This window comes from Plasmopara halstedii (assembly GCF_900000015.1).
Source record: "Plasmopara halstedii genome assembly, contig: Scaffold_650, whole genome shotgun sequence".
NCBI classification, from domain to species: domain Eukaryota; phylum Oomycota; class Peronosporomycetes; order Peronosporales; family Peronosporaceae; genus Plasmopara; species Plasmopara halstedii.
Window position 1 is genome coordinate 781193 of NW_020187567.1, and position 18519 is coordinate 799711.

At 43.4% G+C, this 18519-nt stretch overlaps 4 protein-coding genes across 4 annotated transcripts; 3 read left to right on the forward strand and 1 right to left on the reverse strand.

The window, feature by feature from the left end:
• Nucleotides 1-883: 883 nt before the first annotated feature.
• PHALS_12797 (uncharacterized protein) lies at nucleotides 884-1178 on the forward strand (the record flags this gene model as incomplete). The annotated part of the gene is made up of 2 exons (XM_024728420.1): nucleotides 884-888; nucleotides 935-1178. The coding sequence occupies 2 exons, from the start codon at nucleotides 884-886 to the stop codon at nucleotides 1176-1178; spliced, it is 249 nt and encodes an 82-aa protein (XP_024578899.1).
• A 4044-nt stretch (nucleotides 1179-5222) lies between these two features.
• Nucleotides 5223-6854, reverse strand: PHALS_12798 (uncharacterized protein; the record flags this gene model as incomplete). The annotated part of the gene is made up of 1 exon (XM_024728421.1): nucleotides 5223-6854. One exon carries the CDS (start codon nucleotides 6852-6854, stop codon nucleotides 5223-5225), a length of 1632 nt encoding a protein of 543 aa, XP_024578900.1.
• Nucleotides 6855-11985: 5131 nt separating this feature from the next.
• Nucleotides 11986-13221, forward strand: PHALS_12799 (uncharacterized protein; the record flags this gene model as incomplete). Its single annotated transcript, XM_024728422.1, has 1 exon — nucleotides 11986-13221. The coding sequence occupies one exon, from the start codon at nucleotides 11986-11988 to the stop codon at nucleotides 13219-13221; it is 1236 nt and encodes a 411-aa protein (XP_024578901.1).
• An 18-nt stretch (nucleotides 13222-13239) lies between these two features.
• Nucleotides 13240-14548, forward strand: PHALS_14636 (uncharacterized protein). The gene has a single exon (XM_036407534.1). The coding sequence runs from the start codon at nucleotides 14122-14124 to the stop codon at nucleotides 14344-14346; it is 225 nt and encodes a 74-aa protein (XP_036263228.1). The 5' UTR covers nucleotides 13240-14121; the 3' UTR covers nucleotides 14347-14548.
• The last annotated feature ends 3971 nt before the right edge of the window (nucleotides 14549-18519 follow it).

Consider the following 18519-nt stretch of genomic DNA (forward strand, 5'->3'; position numbering starts at 1 on the left):
TCACCCTTCGACATCTTGATCTCGTGAAGTTTCCTGCGCATTTTTACCCGGTCATGGTTACTGGGCCTCAAGAAGAAGTTATTGAGCAATTCCCATGCTTGGGCAGTCGACAGTGCATTGCGCACCATCGACTGTAGGGTAATACTGATCATCGTTGTGATCGTTGCGAAGGCCTTCATGTTGTTGACCTTCCATTCTAGCGCTTGGGCGCTTTCGTCACTCGGGGCCTTCGTTGTGTCGATACTGGTCAAGAGACCCTTCTTCTCAAGCTTTATTCAAGCGTTGAACTCCCACACGATGTAGTTATCTTTGCGGGGTAGATCGCCTGCGTCGTTGGTACTTAGGCTCATAACCTCTTGATATAATGTTGAGGAGACTGTTGGTTGAGTGAGAAAAAAGGAAAAGTAATTGGTTAAAGTACATCCTTCATATGCAGTTTAAACCAATGGTTCCTAGCCCACTGTTGCAGTTGAACTTCACTTGCTTCAACACCAACCTGATACTGGTTCTGGTCCTGTTCAACAAATGCAAGTTGCCAGAGTACCCTTTTACGTCAAATGCCTTAGGCTCTGAACAAAAAGATAAGGCCGTGTAGGCGATTGGTGAGAGTTGTGTCTGTAGCGTCCCGTGACTAATTAGCGGTCAAATTGAAGGAAAAAAAAACACAATCGAAATAACTGGAGCTGATCCAAAGCTTAGTGGTCGACAGCGCATAACCGATAGCCGGCTATCTTGTGACTCCAACGCCCAACCTGTTGCAAGTGATAAATTTCTGCTAAGCCGTCTCAGTGACGTGGCAACGTGTATCGGACTGAGGTGGATCGATTTTCTTGGTAAAAGCATTTTTTGGAATACTTCGAAGAGTCGCTACAACGGATAAGCAATGTCGTAGCGAGATCAAAACATTACTGACATGCATCTTTTGATGCAACAGTCTACATATAGGTATCTGTCAAGCACGGTGTCAGTCTCCACAACCGGACGGCGCCGTGCTCGTTAGACTTTTTCCAGTACATGCCCCGTTGCGTTGTTGCACTGAGGACGAACACCAAGCTGTCTCTTCGCAGATCGGTTCGAGACTTATGAACGACAGAAGCGTATCGACACGCTTACAACGCAACCAACAAGATGAGTCCGTGCAATCGAAGTCCGTGCAATCGAAGTGTCGCGCACCTTGATGTACTAACTCGAGAGCTCGCATTTTTTATCAACATATGTATATAGACGATGTTCGTACGTTCTACCAGCGAGCAAAACCAATAGCCTCTCACGTAAACTACCTACTCACTTCTTCTTTTCTAGTTCGACATCTTGTCTTTTAGAGCTTAAACTTAATATATTTGATTTCAATGTTTGATAATAAAGCTATTTATATCACTTGAGGTGGGTGAGGTAAACAGCCTATGTGTCCCAAGGATCTCCCAATTACCAACTGCCCCACAGATCTCACTATTACAGAGTCCCACCGTATTCATGAGTTCCAATTCCTCTCAACTTCGGTTCTGAACTGCTGCACAAGAGTGGGAAGTAGTTTTACGTACATTTGGACAAAAAATTATTATGTCTAATTGTTCCGAAGTGCAAAATGTACGTATACAATTGTACGTTAAGCAACCCACTACATTTCTCCTAAAAGATACAGCACTGATTTTGTTTCGACAAGTGCGTAAAAATGAGCGCTCAACCAAGACACGCTGCACTTTAAGTTCCACTCCATCACTTTCCTTTTACAACGTCTGCCATCAATAGCCTTAACCGCAAATCTTTCTCTGCCTTTACCTATTGCTTAGCAAGCCGATGCGGTCTTTTGCAGCCGAAGAACCTGATGCAAAGGGGTCGAGATGTTCTCAAATGAAAGCGCTCACATAAACCCTTCAAACCTTCATCCAACAACTCTGATCTCACCAACAGACATACACTAAATCCAACCATTGAGAATTTTTTTTAACGCACCGTCTCTTCTCTGCAAGAATTGCGCATTCCGTTTATATTTGCGAAAGCGAAAACGTCAATAACTCCACCACGGAGCCTTAAACAACTTGGTTCTGATGCTCTGATCTTATCTCGCTAACCCGAAATTGCCCATTCCGAGGCGAAGTAGTCACATCGACTTTCCATACTCAATCACGTCATGATAACGGAGTCAATCAGCCAAACTTGTTCCAACGACGGGAAGTAGCCCCTACACGCCAATCCTTCTGACTACACCACGAGTTAAAAAGCGATAAACTGTCACTTCGCATGCTTTTCTGACCTCTCAGGTTGCCACTCCATTAGAGTACCGCCTGCGCCTGGAGCAACATTTCTCGACTTAACTCGTGCCCTGCACCGAATGTGCTGCAGGTTGGCAAAATTGCCAAAGGCCCAGTGAGAGAGATGCATCACTTTGCCCTTACTATAACACTGCGAGCCAAACCATAAACCAGACGTTTGACAAAACATTATTCGTTTCTTAACTTGTGAAGAAAGAACCTGTGGTAGGCGTCGAGATAAATCTTTTCACCTCAAGTTCTTGCTGTCAAGTAAAATGCCGATCCTAATTTTCCGGCGGTACAACTGACAGCCAAGTCACGAACTCGAAACATGGTCGAGTCCCTCTCGCGAGTGCAATCAGGCTGCGTTTCGCGGGCTTGCCTCTTCTCCGTGGAGTAAAGATCGAGAGTGCGCCAAGTCATAAGCGTCAACAGTAACACCAGTGTGATTTTAACGCCCATAGGTTGAAAAAAGGGCCTGACGCATACGGTGAGGTTTTTGCGCGCCGATAATTTTCACATGTGCACATATACGTGTTTACCCAATGTACAGATTAGACAACCAATTCATAGCGCTCGCCGAAATAATATCGTCTTGTAACGAAGGCCAACATAATATGTTTTTGTACAATAGCTTGTAGTTAAGGTCCTCTTCATGAGAAGCTGTAACGGACCAGGTATTTACTTCGTTACTCGCGCAAATTATACTGTTGAGGAAGCTCGTGATAGAGCGACTGAGCCTTAGGTGTGTGATAAATCCAACTCTGACTTCATTTTAGGACCAGGGCGAAAGGTTCGACCGCGGGTCTGGCTCACCATATATCAAACAATATAGTGATAGAAATGCAGCGCACGCTAATTGTGTCTTGATGCACCTACGTATGTAAAAAAATCTACCTTCAATTGTAATGGAGGGGTCCAATACAGAAACCATCATATGTTGAGTCGCTGCTTAGAAAGAAGTAAGACGCGCAACCTCGATAAAGCGGTAGATTTTTCATTTTTGATGCTCCCAGCAACACAGCACAGATTGCATCTGACACATTCACCCTTCGTATCGCCTTATTAGCGCGAGGTCACTTTTTACAGTCGAGGTATCGCGTTAGCGCATCTATCACCACATTATCCCCATCCGGCTGATATTTTACCTGAATTGATAATTTACAATAACCAGCTTGCCGATATTGGCGATTTATGTGGCGATGAATTCGCTGCACATTGCAGCCCACGATCTGTTTAGATATCTGATGGCTTCGAGCCAAGCAGTTGATCCCTGAATTGAAAATATAAATATTGTCAGCAATTGGATGCCTGCTGTGATTAAGCTAGTCTTCCTCCGCCGCTTGAAAATGGCGAGACCCACATACAATGACGCGATCGTGCCCAACTACACTCTATAGAAGTAATGCGCAGACTATTACATAGGCTAAAGCGTCCCTGATGACTTAAACCGGCAGATTTAAATTTGAAAAAGCCTCAATCGGACCACTTTTTATGCTCTTTTATTGCCATATAGGCCACTCCACATCACCACTTTAATCTTTTCTTGAAGATTGGTAGCAAGCAGTGCTCGACTGGGTGCAACAAAAAGCTATTTGCCAAGTTCAGACAATTGTGCCGCTGGCACCACCAAAACTTCCTTGTCTGTGATGGGTTGTAGCATGCGCTGTAGAGCTCGTTCCGCATCGTCACAGAGGAACAATTTACAGAGATTCGATTGTTCGATTGACGACAAGTGCTACCAAGTGCAACGGGGTTGCCGCACACCTTCACAGAGTAAACTTCGGCTTGGATTTTCTGCTTTAGCAATGCATACAAACTGCGTTCGCATGCTCATCCTGGAGCGGAACCGAGAGCCCTTTGAGTTTCCAGTACTTCACTTTGTCTTTATTTTTGTTTGACAATGCCAATCTAAAAACTATATGGGTTATATGACGTCAGACTAACACCACACGTGTCTTGTCGCCCTCATCAGTACCAGTCATTTGGTACTTTGACCTTTTCACAAATTGGAATGCATGTTACGCTTCGTTATATCAAACGTGATTCAAGCAGAATAGCGAAGATTTAGCCCCTTCCCAATCCCGAAGAAGCATCGTCGTCGTAAAGAAATTTAAGTCTTAGCCTGCTTCTCTAGCCCTATAAGAAAGCAGGATTTCTGAAAACCGTTGGCTGTGACAAATGAGGTCACAATAAGTGCTTGTGCAAGACGAACTTATGCCAATGAAACGCAAGAGATTTGAGCTACCGGATCCACAACCTAGGATTAAGCTTTCTCTAGCTCTTGATGCTGGTAGGTATCCGATTTTTTTGGAGTCCGGGCCCCGTACCCCTAATACACAATGGAGCTTTTTTTGGCCAGTAGGCGTCCAACTATCACGCCCCCTTTCATGTGCGGTTTGGCAGGGCAGAAACACTTTTTAGGTGTGATTTATTGTTCACTTTAGCGATCTATCTCTGAGTTCGAATCCTATGGGTATTGAACGAGGTACCTCTTGTTTTCAGGTCAAGTGACTAACCACTTGAGCTCAGAGTCGGTAACGAATTGCAAGAGGCGAACAGAGTATCGGATCTATTAGATTTGTAGTAGAATTAGATAATTTCATATTAAAAAACTACTCAGTGGCCATATTTTTTTGGCTGTTTTATCAAAACCGGTATACAAACCAAGGAGTAAAGTATGAAACAGGCATACAAAAGGGTAATTAAGTAAATTCATATAAAAAAGAAATTGTCGTAATCAATCTATGTATGTCAAGCCTTTGGAATTGGATTAAAATCAAGACGCATAGCTTGCCTATGGCTCCGCCAAACAATAGAGATTAAAGGTGTTGTACGTAATCAGCGATAAATGCAGTCTCTGACGACCAATGAGTCGTAGGTTTTGTATGTGTGCATTTCCAACATACTCTTCTTGCAATCTGTACTAATTTTACATCACCAACAATGTACTAACAAAAGAATACACTCCTATTGAGTCTCGTAAATGATACGATGCATGCTTTGGATCATCGAATCTAAGAAACTACAGAGTCCTTGGCGAACCTCTTGAAGAATATGCGATGGAATGTCCATTTTGGTGTGATGTAACTTGACGCGAACAAAGCGCGTGAGGACCACCACGCGCTCATTTTCATCGTCATCACTATCTTCTAGATCTTGATTGTACGGAAAACCTTTCCCATACAACGGATGCAGAGTTTTCGGTGTCTTTCGTATGCGATTCGACGGTCTTTTGCGAAAGTGTTCTGTAAACTTCATTGCTGCACTAATGTCAATTCGAACACGTTCTTGCGGGATGTACGGATACAAATCGTCAATGTCAACAGAGTCGATAGCAACTAGACCATATGAACTTTGTCTTTCAAGATCAGCTTCTACTTTCGCATCCACAAACTTGAAAAACTTGACAATGTTCTTGTCAGCTTTGACGCCATGAGCCAAGGTGCAAACTAATCGATGATTCGAAAATGAATTCTTGGCCAAACTATCGTGATCTTCATTCCTTGGAATGTCGCCAAACATCTTAAAAAGACTGATCTCTGTATTTTGAAAATATACCTGCAGCGCCTCGAAAACCTGTCGCACAGAGCGCACCCCATAAAATGGCGTATTATCCATCTTTTCTGCACAGTAATTTCCATCTGACACTTCAAACTTGCTTTCCTGACACCACTGTGTTACTTGTGGTAAGAAACCAGACCTGTTATTGATAAATTCGTTCGCTTGTTGTAACTTTATTTCTTTCAGTCCCTCAAGAAGTGCTCGTCGCTGATCTAAGTTAGTCGTCAGATGGATGAACGTCTCGATTGGACAATTAGAACACTTCATCAAATATTCGACTGCTATCACGGAGTGTGCATTTCTCAGCAGCAAATCTTGCTTCCTTAACTCAGCTCGAAGCTTATCATTATCGTGCATTTTCAATCGCAGCTGTTCCTTTTCAGCAAAAAAAGCGTCTGGAATCCCACTAGCTTTCCTAAGCTGCGCAACTTGAAGCTTCAGTTTCTCTACCTCCATTTCAAGCAGCGCTTTTGTCTCTTTGCGCACAATATACGTAGGTTTCTTGCCTCGTTTCTTTTTCGTAGAGTATTCGCCTTCAAACACTGCTTTTTTTGCAGGCCTCCCCACTTTCCTCTTTTTAGGACTCGTTGAAGGTTCTGGCCTTGTCCTCCCACCTTTATGATACCACTCGGACATCGCTGGAGTGGTCTGGCCTTCAAACGTGTTACTAACTTCGTGTTTGTGCGTATGGCGGTTGTCCGCAGATGTCAGTTGGCTCAACGTCCAGTCACCACGTCGAATTTGCTCGTACTGCGGCTTACGACCTGATTTTACAGCCTGAATCAACGACAAAAGGTCGTCGGCCGCTGCAGCTCGATCGTTAGTCGGCCTGGGCAAAATTTGATGCCTCACCATACTTCCTGCATCCTGCGGAAAGGCTAAATTAGGGAAGGAAGGCGCTGGGGAATACTGATAGCCTCTAGCTTCTTGAGATCGCAAGGGCCTAGAGACATTCGTAATATAGCTGTGCGTGATACGATCGGCGTCGTAAGCATCTTGAGAAACTCTTGGCGACACGCGGCGGTCGACGATACCCATAGAGGTTACGTGCACTCTATGCTGCTTGACGTAGAGTGAAAATATTTTTTGGCGGTTCTTACAGTACATGGTGTATGTTGTGTACCGGGATCATTATTTATTTCATTTATATTATGGGCAGATATAAATATGAATAGGTGCAAGTATACCGGTACCAAAAATGATAACGCCTACATACTGTAAAAGTGAGATCAAAGAAAAATAATTTCCTGGAATTAAAATTACCTGCTACCAAGACCAGCTGTTTGCCAATGTAAGGCTCATAATCTGGTGGAGGTGGTGGATTTTCGGATCAGGTAAGAATATTGGATAATTTACATGTGTTGTAGTACGCCCGTCACGTCTTACCTCACAAAATCTGGTGAAACGGATGGGAATCCTGGGACTGAGTAGAGACCGCAAAATTTTGCTAATGAAATTCCGCGATTTTCCGGTGGTATATTGCAAAATCTATTTAATAAACTCTCCATCGCTAGTCACAAGAACATTCAAGTTCTCAGTACAAAATGCTGGAGAAACTCAGCTGCTGTATTAGGTGGTTATACTCGACACCATTATCCCAGCAAATTTCAATTTGCATCTTCTCTGACAAAAGAAGTTGCTTATATTATTAGTACGACGGCCCATTGTGAAGGAGTGCTGAGACAATCCACATTCTTAGAAGCTATACCGAATACTATAAAAATCATATATTCAGCTATTCCTTGAACAGTTTCAGCAGATATTATAGAATAGTACTGTTAAGCAGGACAAATGATTACGAATATACAATGTGAATTTTAAGTATGGGCGAGCTGTATTACCAAATTAGCCTATTTGCAATATTCAAACGCCACCATGTGAAGACTGGATATATTCAAATCTCAGTAGCTTTTCTAAGAGGCTAGGTATCCGCTCTGGTGGTATTCGGTTGCCCGTAATAAGACAAATTACCATGAATCAGCGGTCACAGCAACCTAAACGAAAAATACATGACTGACAGAGAAGAAAAGCACACCAACGCCGGACAGAAAGTAGGGAAAGAAGAATTTTAAAGTGCATATCTGCATTTTTTGATTTCAAGGCAACATACCGGTATTCCGGGTGTGAAAGTTGGACCTCGTCACATGTGCAGCTGCCATGGTAAAGAGCTGTTTGCCATTAGCGCAAGACTAGCAATAAGGTCAATTAACTGAAAAACATATGATCTGTTAAATAGCCTAGTAAAATATTGATCTGGCACCGGCTTAAAAAATTTGTTTAGTGCTTTGGGTATGGATAACTAGGACTAGACAACAATGAGCTATTGTCAAAATGAGCTGGGAAGATTTGTGCGTCAAGGAAGCGTATGTAGTTCACTGAAATATCATCATTGGTACAAAAGTCGTTCTCGACGATCGAGAGTGCGATCAGCACGCGTGTAGCCATCATATCCTCGCAGACTAATTGCACTGTTTCTGCCCCTTCCACAGCACTATCGAGAAAACGATAGCATGGAGACGAGACACAAGTTTATGCGTGTTTATGAGAAGGCCTTACAAGCTTTCTAGACAAGAAATTACTGAGTCCATTTGAATATTTTACTGCTATTTGAGAACCAACAATTTATTGCAATGCGACAATTTGACAAACTCATTAGAAATTACAATAGAAACGTAAAGTGAATAATAGCGGGTGGCTTGAAGTTCACGAAGGTCTCAACGCTTGTATGGATGATGGTACTATGTGCGCGTTACTACTGGATACGTGATCACCCGAGCTCGAGAGCCGGCCGATAAAATTTCTACTTCCATCAGGACTAAATCAATTTCATGTTATGGAAGTGACATTTGCTAGAAATCCAGAGATTTTAGTGATTTGAGTGGCTGCAGCTTCAAAATGCTCATATGTATGATACACTATGGTGGTGGTGGGGTGACATTCGAGAATATAATTAACAAGCTAGCGTGTGACAGCTCGAAACACGAAGCAAAGACAGAATGTAACGGGGATACGGAATTTAATATCCGATAACTTAGGTTCTTGTTTGTGATAGACTTTATAAGTGGGCGCTACTTTTGATAATCTTACAACCAAATTTCTTTGAAACCTTACCATTATCCCCCTAATTGGTTTTTAAAGCCACTTTTTCGATAATCATCTTGATTGCATTCCTTTTTCTTGACGATAACGTTGCCAAGTTTGGCTTTGCATCTAAGTTGAGCTCTGATGACTTCTTCGTACTTGGCAGAGACATAACTAAACGTGATGATGCCCTCATCGTGTCCAGTTCCTTTGATACATCATTCCTGTTTCTTGCATCTATCTATATCAAGTTCGAGTCGCAAGATCAATACGATTGGTTTTCTTCATTTCTCTTGATCGACATCAAAGTCATATTATAGGTATCATTCCCACGATGTGGTGCTAGAGATTGAATTGCCTTTGTTTGAATTCTGCTTACCTACTGTAGCACCACGGAGAAATGCGATTGGCCGCAGCAGGTTGGTCGCTGACAGAAATTGACTGCTTCATTATTTGCATAGATGTAGATAAGCCCTCCACTTGGAAAATACCAACCAAATCTACAAGGCAAGTTAGGGCATTAAGGTAGTCGCTTGCCAATTATCGTTAAAAAACGTCATCTATAGGTGCCGTTTCTTAACCTTGTTCTAAACAAGTAGAGGAGACCTAACGTAGTATGCGCTCTACAAGCTAATACTAAGATGCAATCGGACGCGAATTCACAATATGGATAGTCGGGAAAATCAACGGTTTCAGTTGCAGGTGTAAAACGTGCTCTTTCACCTCGCACTAAGTTGTGTTGATGTACAAGACCCATTTTAACCTGAATAATTCGTAACGGAGACAGTTTGCGACGGAGACAGTTGGTTTTCTTATTACTCTCATGAGCATGTGGGCGGTGTACCCTGTTATGATTTACATATACACTTCACAATAGTCCTACGACCTTATAGAACGGTACTAATACAGTACCGTGGTGGCGTACCGTGACCGATATGGCTCAGAGATCTGGCGCTAGTATACCTACCAAATTGCACAGAGCAAGTGCTAAACTCAAAAGTGCTGTGGAGATCTACCATGCTGAAGTACCACAAGGTTTGAGATCGGAGTGTCAGCACTCCAAAGGTTCGTGAAATATGTGGGTTAAGTGGAATTTCTAAATTAAGCAATATTCAGTCTTTGGTACTTGGGTGAAGATGGACTGCTTTTAAACTACTTCTCTGTAACGGAATCTACGAGCCGAAATCTTTCTTAGTGCAATGATCCACGACGACCAGAAGCTGAACAATACAAGACCGGCTTACATATGTCAGATTTTTGTACTTCTTGATGACCACGGATTGCGATTTATCTGTGTTCGACCACCATGAAATTCTGACTGGTGTCATCATCTTCTGGCTGATGAGAGCTTAACGGGGACATATAACAGTATCCGTAAAAAACACAAGAGTATAGAGCATATTAATACGGTATGGCTCAGAACTCAGTGTATGAACAACGATATTTAAAGAAGATTGTTTTATCCATTTGTAATACTTTCTCGGCATCCCTATGCAATACGCGCGTCCAATTGCAGTAACTCGCATATCTTAGCATTAATTTTGCAATGTGACCCGTTTTTTCTTTGTGTATTGTAACAGTTTGATACTTCATGTAAACGTCCGTATCTCGCACTCACCTCAAGACGAAATACAAAAATAAAAGACCGTTTGACTGAGAGAAAACGCCGAAATTTGCTGAAGTTTTGAGCCACGATACACGATAAATGAATTGTATAAGCCAGCAACAACGTCAATTTGTTTAAAAAAGAATTATGAGATAATAATCGGTTTGACTTTGGATATGTAATATGTAGCAGGTCTTATGTAAATAAATTGATCACTCTTCCTGTTCGAGCCATTATCTGATAAATCAGTAATAGCAACAGATCCTAGTATCCCAAGCCCTGGGGAGTCCGAAAGGGCATGAAGACACTTTAAAGCAAATACATCTCTAAGCTTGGTACTGCATGGCTTTACTTGGGAGAGATGATACATAGGTGAGCGTTCCGACAATAGCCAAGATCTCTAAAGTGGATCCAGACGATTGTCGCGCATTTTCGGTTGCGCGGGGCTAGAAAAATGCTGCACACTTCCTTTAACGACGGCATCTAATCCTCAGTTTGCTCGGTTTCCAATGAGCGATCAGTAGTAACCTAGTGCTCGATACCTAAAGTTGGCGCTCAAAAAAATTGCTTGCTCTTGTGATATCAATGTGCTTAAAGCTCTGCGATGGGCAGAGCTTTGTAGTGCACGGCGACTCTTATCTTCACGATTAACTTTATACGTCGTGTTGTTATCTAGCAGGCTGTAATCATCCTATTGATGTTATACAATAATTAAATTGCGAGCTAAAAACCGTGACTCTTGCCATCTTTTTTAATCGCACAGTATGTTGAACAATCGCTTAGAGCATAAACGAAATGCAAGACTTTTTGATAAGTCCGCGCACAAACGCACAACAAAACGCAAAATTAGGGGCGACGCCGTTTGCTCAACCTCGGTCTCCGGATGATGCGAACACGACTATGCCATATAGTACGCTGGCAAGAGTGATCTGTAAACTTTAACTAAAAAGACATTCTAATGGTAATGCGATTGCCCGTAGCAAAACAGACTTACCACCTGAAAGATTTTAAAAAGCTTAGGTTAACTTTCTTCTAAAGGCTAAATTCTGTTTGAAAACGCCTAAGTCACTGCTTTCTGCAAAGACTTGATCGCTGAACATCATGTAGATACGAAATTGCGAGTTGAATACGCAACATTAGCATTTCGTTCACTACGTATGCATATCGTCACCATGATTGTACGAGGGCATGTGAATAAGTATAAACACTGACTTTGAGTAAAACTGAAAAATCTGACCGCGATGCTGCTACATACCTAAATGACGCGATAGCATGGAAATATGTCAACCCAGATTCCAATGTTTAGCTAATGCTTTTCAACTCTGGGTCAGACAGAACATTCCTTGCTGTGGACTGCACCGGCTTGTTGCAGTAGTTATTTGAATTTTTGCTAGAACGCCAGTTTGGCTGTCTTGAACAACCAATCAAGGTCCTCACCGTTTTAACATTATCGTGAAAAGCAACAACCCGTTCCAATCCCGCATGTCATCGTTCTCGAGCCCGTATCAGCGCCACAAGAACGACGAAGGAGTCTGTGTAGTCTACAATGCTGATCGCCATGCAGCTGCTGTACTTACAGGTCTAGGCGATTGCGCAAATAACGATAAACATGGTAAAGTCGGAGCGGCACCTTTTTCATTTTATTCAGAAGGCGACATTGCAATCAAATCGGTAAATAAAAAGCGGAATTATAGAAAGCGGAAAGCTACGCATACGGTGCGCAAAGAGGAGAAGCTAGCACTTGAGCAGGAGATTGAAATACTGCAAAAAGATCTCGAACTGTTAAAAATGAAGGTCATAATCGAAAATGATGGAAAGACACAGTCAGACCGAAAGCGTTTGGCCAAAACGATTGTTTTGAGAGAGGCTGTGCAAGAGAAGCATTTGGTGCTGGCTAGAGCACACGCAATGCTAGCAGGGCATTCTCAACAATGGATCTACAGAGTGCATCCGACAGAAATCACAATTCGACTGGGAAACGACAGAGGCGAAAGATTGAGAACTTTGAGTGCGCTCGGAAAACCTAAATTGGAGATAGCGAGAAGGTATCTAATGGAAAGAGCTCGAGGATTGAGTTCAACGTCTCCGTATTTTCAGGAAGAGCGGTACACTACGATTAATGGCGATTACTGTGTTGAGCGATTTGACGTGATTCCTTTTCGAGGAGCCAGACTTAGCGTGCAAGAGGTATTTGCAGCACTTCAACAGGCAACTGTCAACGCCGAAATCATTGTTTCTGAATTGTCAGGTAATATCACTATTCGGGATGATGATGAACTGGAAAATGAACATTTCTCGCATAAGCGCTTTGTATCGCACATGTCGCAGGGTGTACAAATCGAATCAAACCTCGTGCTCTTCTCGGACTTGCAAGAAGGTGGGCACGACTGTGATGAGAATAAATGCTATGCGATCATGGCGTCGGAATTTGTCGATGATGATGCAAAATACCCGTACAGACCAAATGAACGCATCAGGCGCGACTTGACGACAGTTACAATGGTGACGTCGTGTCGAGAGACTTCCGTTAACGGGATGAACCCCAATACCATTGAGTTTGTGGTGGTTGTCAAGCGGTGGGCATTGACGATTGTACGACAGCCTGCTATGTTTGTACCCGATCTTGTTTGGAACGAAATACGCTACGATCAGGTGCGGTGGGCGGACCTTATGTTTAACTGCGTGCGTCAGACACTCGGATTGCCCGTGGAGCAATAGAGCTGTCTAAATTCGGCCGTCATGACTTCTTGTGTTATGTTTACGATAAAAGTTAGTTCCTAAAGAGCTAAGATGCATCGATTTAAGATTTGCTCAATTAAATAAAATTAGCGCGAAATGATACAATTATTACGTTGGGTGCAATAGATTTAGAAGATTCGAAATGGCTAAACAATAAATGATGAGGAGTTTTGGGGTTCCCTTGTGCACTTTGGTGCACGTGAGCACCACATGCAACAGCTATCGCACACCAATAAACCACGCATTCAGAAAACTCTAGTGCTTGAACTCAGCCTGGACTTCCATCTCACTGCAGTGTCGTTTTACGACGGTGGGGTCACAGCAGTGGTGGTTCAGGCCCAATTTCAAGTCAGTAATACTTAGTCCGCCCAAAGAACCAACAAAGTTTTTCTGTCTTCTGAGTTAGCAGTAATACGAGTTTTTCTGCCTCCTCTGGCCGCAGGAAAGCAAAAATTCCTGCTGCCTAAGGCCACAAGGATACCCCCAGATTTCTTGCCTCACAGTAAAAGAAATATCCCTACTTTCTTAGCGGCACTACCAGCTCTAAGTTTGGGCGCACGCCACCTTTGACTCTCCAAATGCACTGCATGGTTTTGACACGCTCAAGGCTTGTGGCGGCGAGCCCTTGTGTGCACTTAAACTCACTAGTGACCCGGTAAGGCGACAGGCATGCTATTCAGCTCGGTGCCATCCACATCAGCGTAAATGCTTACAGATATATTCACAGCTGTGCTTTTTAACCGCGCTTGGTTCCAGAAAAATCTGGCTTACAGAGGCAGATCTTAGCAAGTTCAACATCCAGCGATGTGGCACCACGCGGAAGACAAATACAAGCCCGCCGGACCTGTGGCGTCCACACCAGTACATGAAGTGTTATAAATGCGTGTAACATCCAGTTTCACTGACAATCACTGTGCTAATTTTGATGGGGTTTTCTGCTTGAAATCAACAAATCATGCTGGTAAACATACACCGCCGGTATTTTTTACCTCAATAAAGTCGTGTTTCAATCAATGTCATAGTGCTCATCAGTTTTTTGCTACCGAAAATCATGTTGTGAATAAGCATCATCACGTCGAGCCACGTCTGATTGACAGTTCATGATCCAACCTCTCGTACCACGAAGTCTTCGTCCGTAGTACTTTTTATTGCAAGGCAGTGAGGCCGCACGTTGTACATGTATGCTACGTCGGGACACTCGCCTGGATTACTCACACCGTCTGAAAGTGCAATCTTCGCGATATCCATAAATTTTTCATCGTACCAATCGAATAAATTATTGCGAAGTGTTGCTTCACACCGCCCCTTACAATGACGTTAAAGCAATAATTTATCCGATTGTAAGACCTATCATTAATTTATACCAAAGCTACGATTAATCCGCCTATTCCTATTGATATCGTTCGCTCTATTTTGGCGACAGAGGCGCTTAGATGTTATACTGTATTATGCATGCGTAACCTCTCCGTCAGCGACTGCACCAAAGGATCTCACCGCTCTGCTGATGTATGGTTGGTACGGCAGCTTGCGATTCGAGAATTGAGCTAGGTACACATCTAGCCTCTCGAAAAGATTTGCATTGCCGCCCTCAATGTACTGGTCCTGCCGCAGCCATATCAAAGTCAACTTGTTGATAAGTCGCCGCAGCTCTTAGTTTGTCGCTAAGTCAGTATGAAGGAAAGATGTGCAAGATCTACAACAGGTCGTATTGCAATACTCCGTCATCGTGCTGTCCAGCTTATCACCAAACCGAGCTAAATGGCTCGGGAACCCAATTTACTCGTTTAAATGCGCAAGCGACACACGTCTGCCGATACTATTACGCCGCGACTATGACTTCGGAAAATTGGAAGGCGTTCAGCGCACTGGAATGGGGCCCTGACGCGCTTATTCGTGCAACCTTCCCGCTCACACAGAGAGCAAAACCAGCAACTCAAAGTCGCTTTGCGAGCGCTCTGTCATGTCATATATCAATACTCGTTAAATTATGCTTGCGTTCGAGCTTCGGCGGTTCAGAAATCAGTATTTCCTTAAGAGATGTACTTTGGAAACTGAAAGCACCGTTCTCACTTTGCGGGTTGGGTGAGAAAAAAGTGTTTTCTCATCCAGCTAGCGAAAGCTTCAGTGAGGTGGACGTCCTATTAGAACGTTGAGTCATGCTTGGCTTTGCGCGATCCAGAGCACGATACTTCAGTGACAGCGTGTCAAACTTACAACAAGCTGGCCTACACGCGCCAGTGGGAAGCGCAACACTGCCTCTTCATGAAAAGAAGATGAAGCTGAGGGTGTATCACGTTATAAGCGGCAACGGCGCCACGGCAATCATGTTAAGGGGGTATTTCGAATCATCTTGTGTTTTCAAGTTAGAAGTAGTTCTTCCGTTACACCAAAAAGATGCTGGTAACACCTCTAGTGTATCTATCGGTTTGCTGATCATGAAGGCGGGCTACTTTTGCTAGTCAAGCAAGACCGGCTGATGTTGGCCCTCATGCGGCTGGCTCTCGCGAGCTCTGTCTGTTGTCGACTCTGTCCAAGAGTCACGGCGTGCGTTCGAGGCTGAGATGAGTCGGATATCAGATTTGCTTTCTGAGATTCGCCATCGCGCTGTCACCCCTTTTTGGTTGAGAATTGCATAGCCGCTCTACAGCAGAGGAAAACTTAACTACGTGGAATGGTAGAGATCCTGCTTCGTCTGCAACAGGGTGCTCTCCATTTGACTTGTTCGTTGCTGTAGGATAGTGATGTGGCTTTTGCAAGCTCTTAAACATAGAATAAGGCTCCCGAGACTTGCATATTTATTCAATCCCTTTCTCGCTAAGACGGTGGACATTGCAATGTAGTTACTACACAGCTTTCGTCTTGTTGACCGTAGACATGTAACGATTAAATCTTATCTCACACTACAAACATGTAACTTAACTGAAATGTTGTTGCTCTAACGTTTCCTGACTCTCAGCTATTTTGTCGCGCACGGAGCGCATGACGCTCTATAGCCGGGCTGATATCAGCATGTTGCACTGTATCTATAGCCCCCCCACCAAAACCGTATCAACTTCGTGGCGGTCTCAAAGGAACCAGGGTTCACCAGAGCATTAGTTTGCAACGGAGTGGGTCTATTTAGGCATGCACTGCTATATTCAGCGCAAACTCAATGTGTGGAATAAAGCCGTTTTACCGCCGCGGATTCCCGTGCAAGTACTTTTAAAAATCACCTTCACCGCGTGCTTAGCGCGTTCCGTCTGACTATTTATCTGCAGATGGCCAACGGTTGGTATACCCAGTCTAGCGCACAAATCGTTGGCAAAGTTCACTGAAAATATTGTTGTAAAGCGAGATTCTTTACATTGACAAATAATGTTGGCGAGGAACTTTGAGAAAAAGTTTGGCTGCATTTTCACCGATAACGATATAGCTGACAGCAACAAAATCAGGCGTTATATTCGGAAGACCTACAACGACGGTAATGCCAGTTTTTTGCTTGCACTCGTGCGCCCATCGACTCATACACGATAGACAGCTAGCACATAGCCCTCGCCGAGCATCATGAAACAATACTTAACGCCTTGTGTTATGTGGACACCGCTGTCGTTCAAAAAGTTCTGGAATAAGGGTTAGTTGTTTAGGCGTAAAACCACGCGCTTTGATAGAGCGACATCTGAGTTTTGTAACCTCTTGATACCAAGGATATGTGATTTTTAAAATTCGACTTGTCGTCCGCTGTACGGCTACAGAAAAATATAGCGTCGCGGTCTGTGCATAGCAACGTTGGGTTTGAACAAGGGACACCAGACAATTGAGCGTTGCTGATGTATTAAGCAGTCCCGTCCTTGTAGCATCTTAAGCTAATCCCAAAGCATCCTGACCGAAAGTCTCGATATAATGATAGGGCAACGCTGTCTCTAATGAGTGCTAATATTCACATTAACTGAGTCAACAGTTGTGAGCAAATTGCAACTAACTGTGCAGTTCAACAAAACGTTTTGAAAAATTGTCGTTACGCCGGGTCTTGGCTTCATTTGACTTGATAGTAGCATATACAATTTGCCACTTGCCGTTAGCCTTTCTGACTCAGGAAGTTGGCGCCGTCTGCGGGAATTTATTATACCTACTTCGTGCTTTCCATGGAAGTTCTTGTGACGCAATATTGGTTCCGGAACTCAAGTCAGTTCACACGCACACTCGTATCCCTGAATCAAGTTGTGCGGTGGGTCTCTTGTCATTTTTTACAAAGATAAAAGGAATCATCAACCTAGTAGCTAGGTGACGTAGTCTTTCCATTAGCCATTATGAATATTGTCAATGACAAATTAAATCATGTCGAATGATGAGCTGAGCTCACCAACCGCACCGTTTGATTAAGCTTTCGTTTTGAAGCACCTCACACATACTTCTCAGGATGAACCTTTAGCTGTAGAGCTGCTTCTGCTGGCTATAGTGTGGAGTATATTATCCCCTACAATTACCCCGCTTACTACGTGCGTAAGTAAAACCTTTTCTCGCTTATAACGCTTCACTACTACACGGTCGACGTGCTGCACGGTAACACTAAGTTAGCAGCACTGTTACATCGAGACAAGGATATTGCATCTTTCTTGATGACAGAAGCCTAACCTTTTTTGATTTGCAGGTCATTGGACCACACCAGCCCCTGCACAGGAGACACCAACCGTTTTCTTACTGTTCCACCGAAGTTACACGCTGGGAACCACGACATACAGTACTTCTTTTTTCGACTCAAGAATAATACACTCTGGATATTGCGGTATCAATTGCTTCTTTCTGTCACAGCAATTAACCACCACATCTGCCTTTTGAGTCCTGATCTAGGCACATGGCAATACTATTGCTAGCCGGCTTTGTTTATTTCATCTCGTGCGCAGAAACTATACTTGCTACGTGCACGCTTCTGTTCTATGTGAAAGGTTGATTGATGAATTCTCAAAGCCCTACCAGAACAAGGCACAGACCTTTGTTGACAGTCTTTCAAATCACGGATCAGCATAGGATCATATCTTGAATCCAGATCCCGGACGAGACAACGTTGTCAATGTTCTTGGATTTCATTTCGCAAGCCGCATGTATCTTATATCCGTAGTTGCATCTACAATGCCATGGCGCACTGTTTCCTGTTTTTGACAGTCGCGCTACGTGCGTCGCTGCACGACGTCTTCTCGCTTATCGTCCTCGTAGTTCTTTTACTTTGGTATTTTATTCGGGTTTCATAGCAAGTAAAGTGTACTCGTTTTCAGTGCAATACCCACCGCTTCTTTAAATTGG

Coding starts and splice junctions, on each gene's coding strand:
- PHALS_14636 (XM_036407534.1), top strand. CDS start 14,122: ATGCGTGTAACATCCAGTTTCACTGACAATCACTGTGCTAATTTTGAT.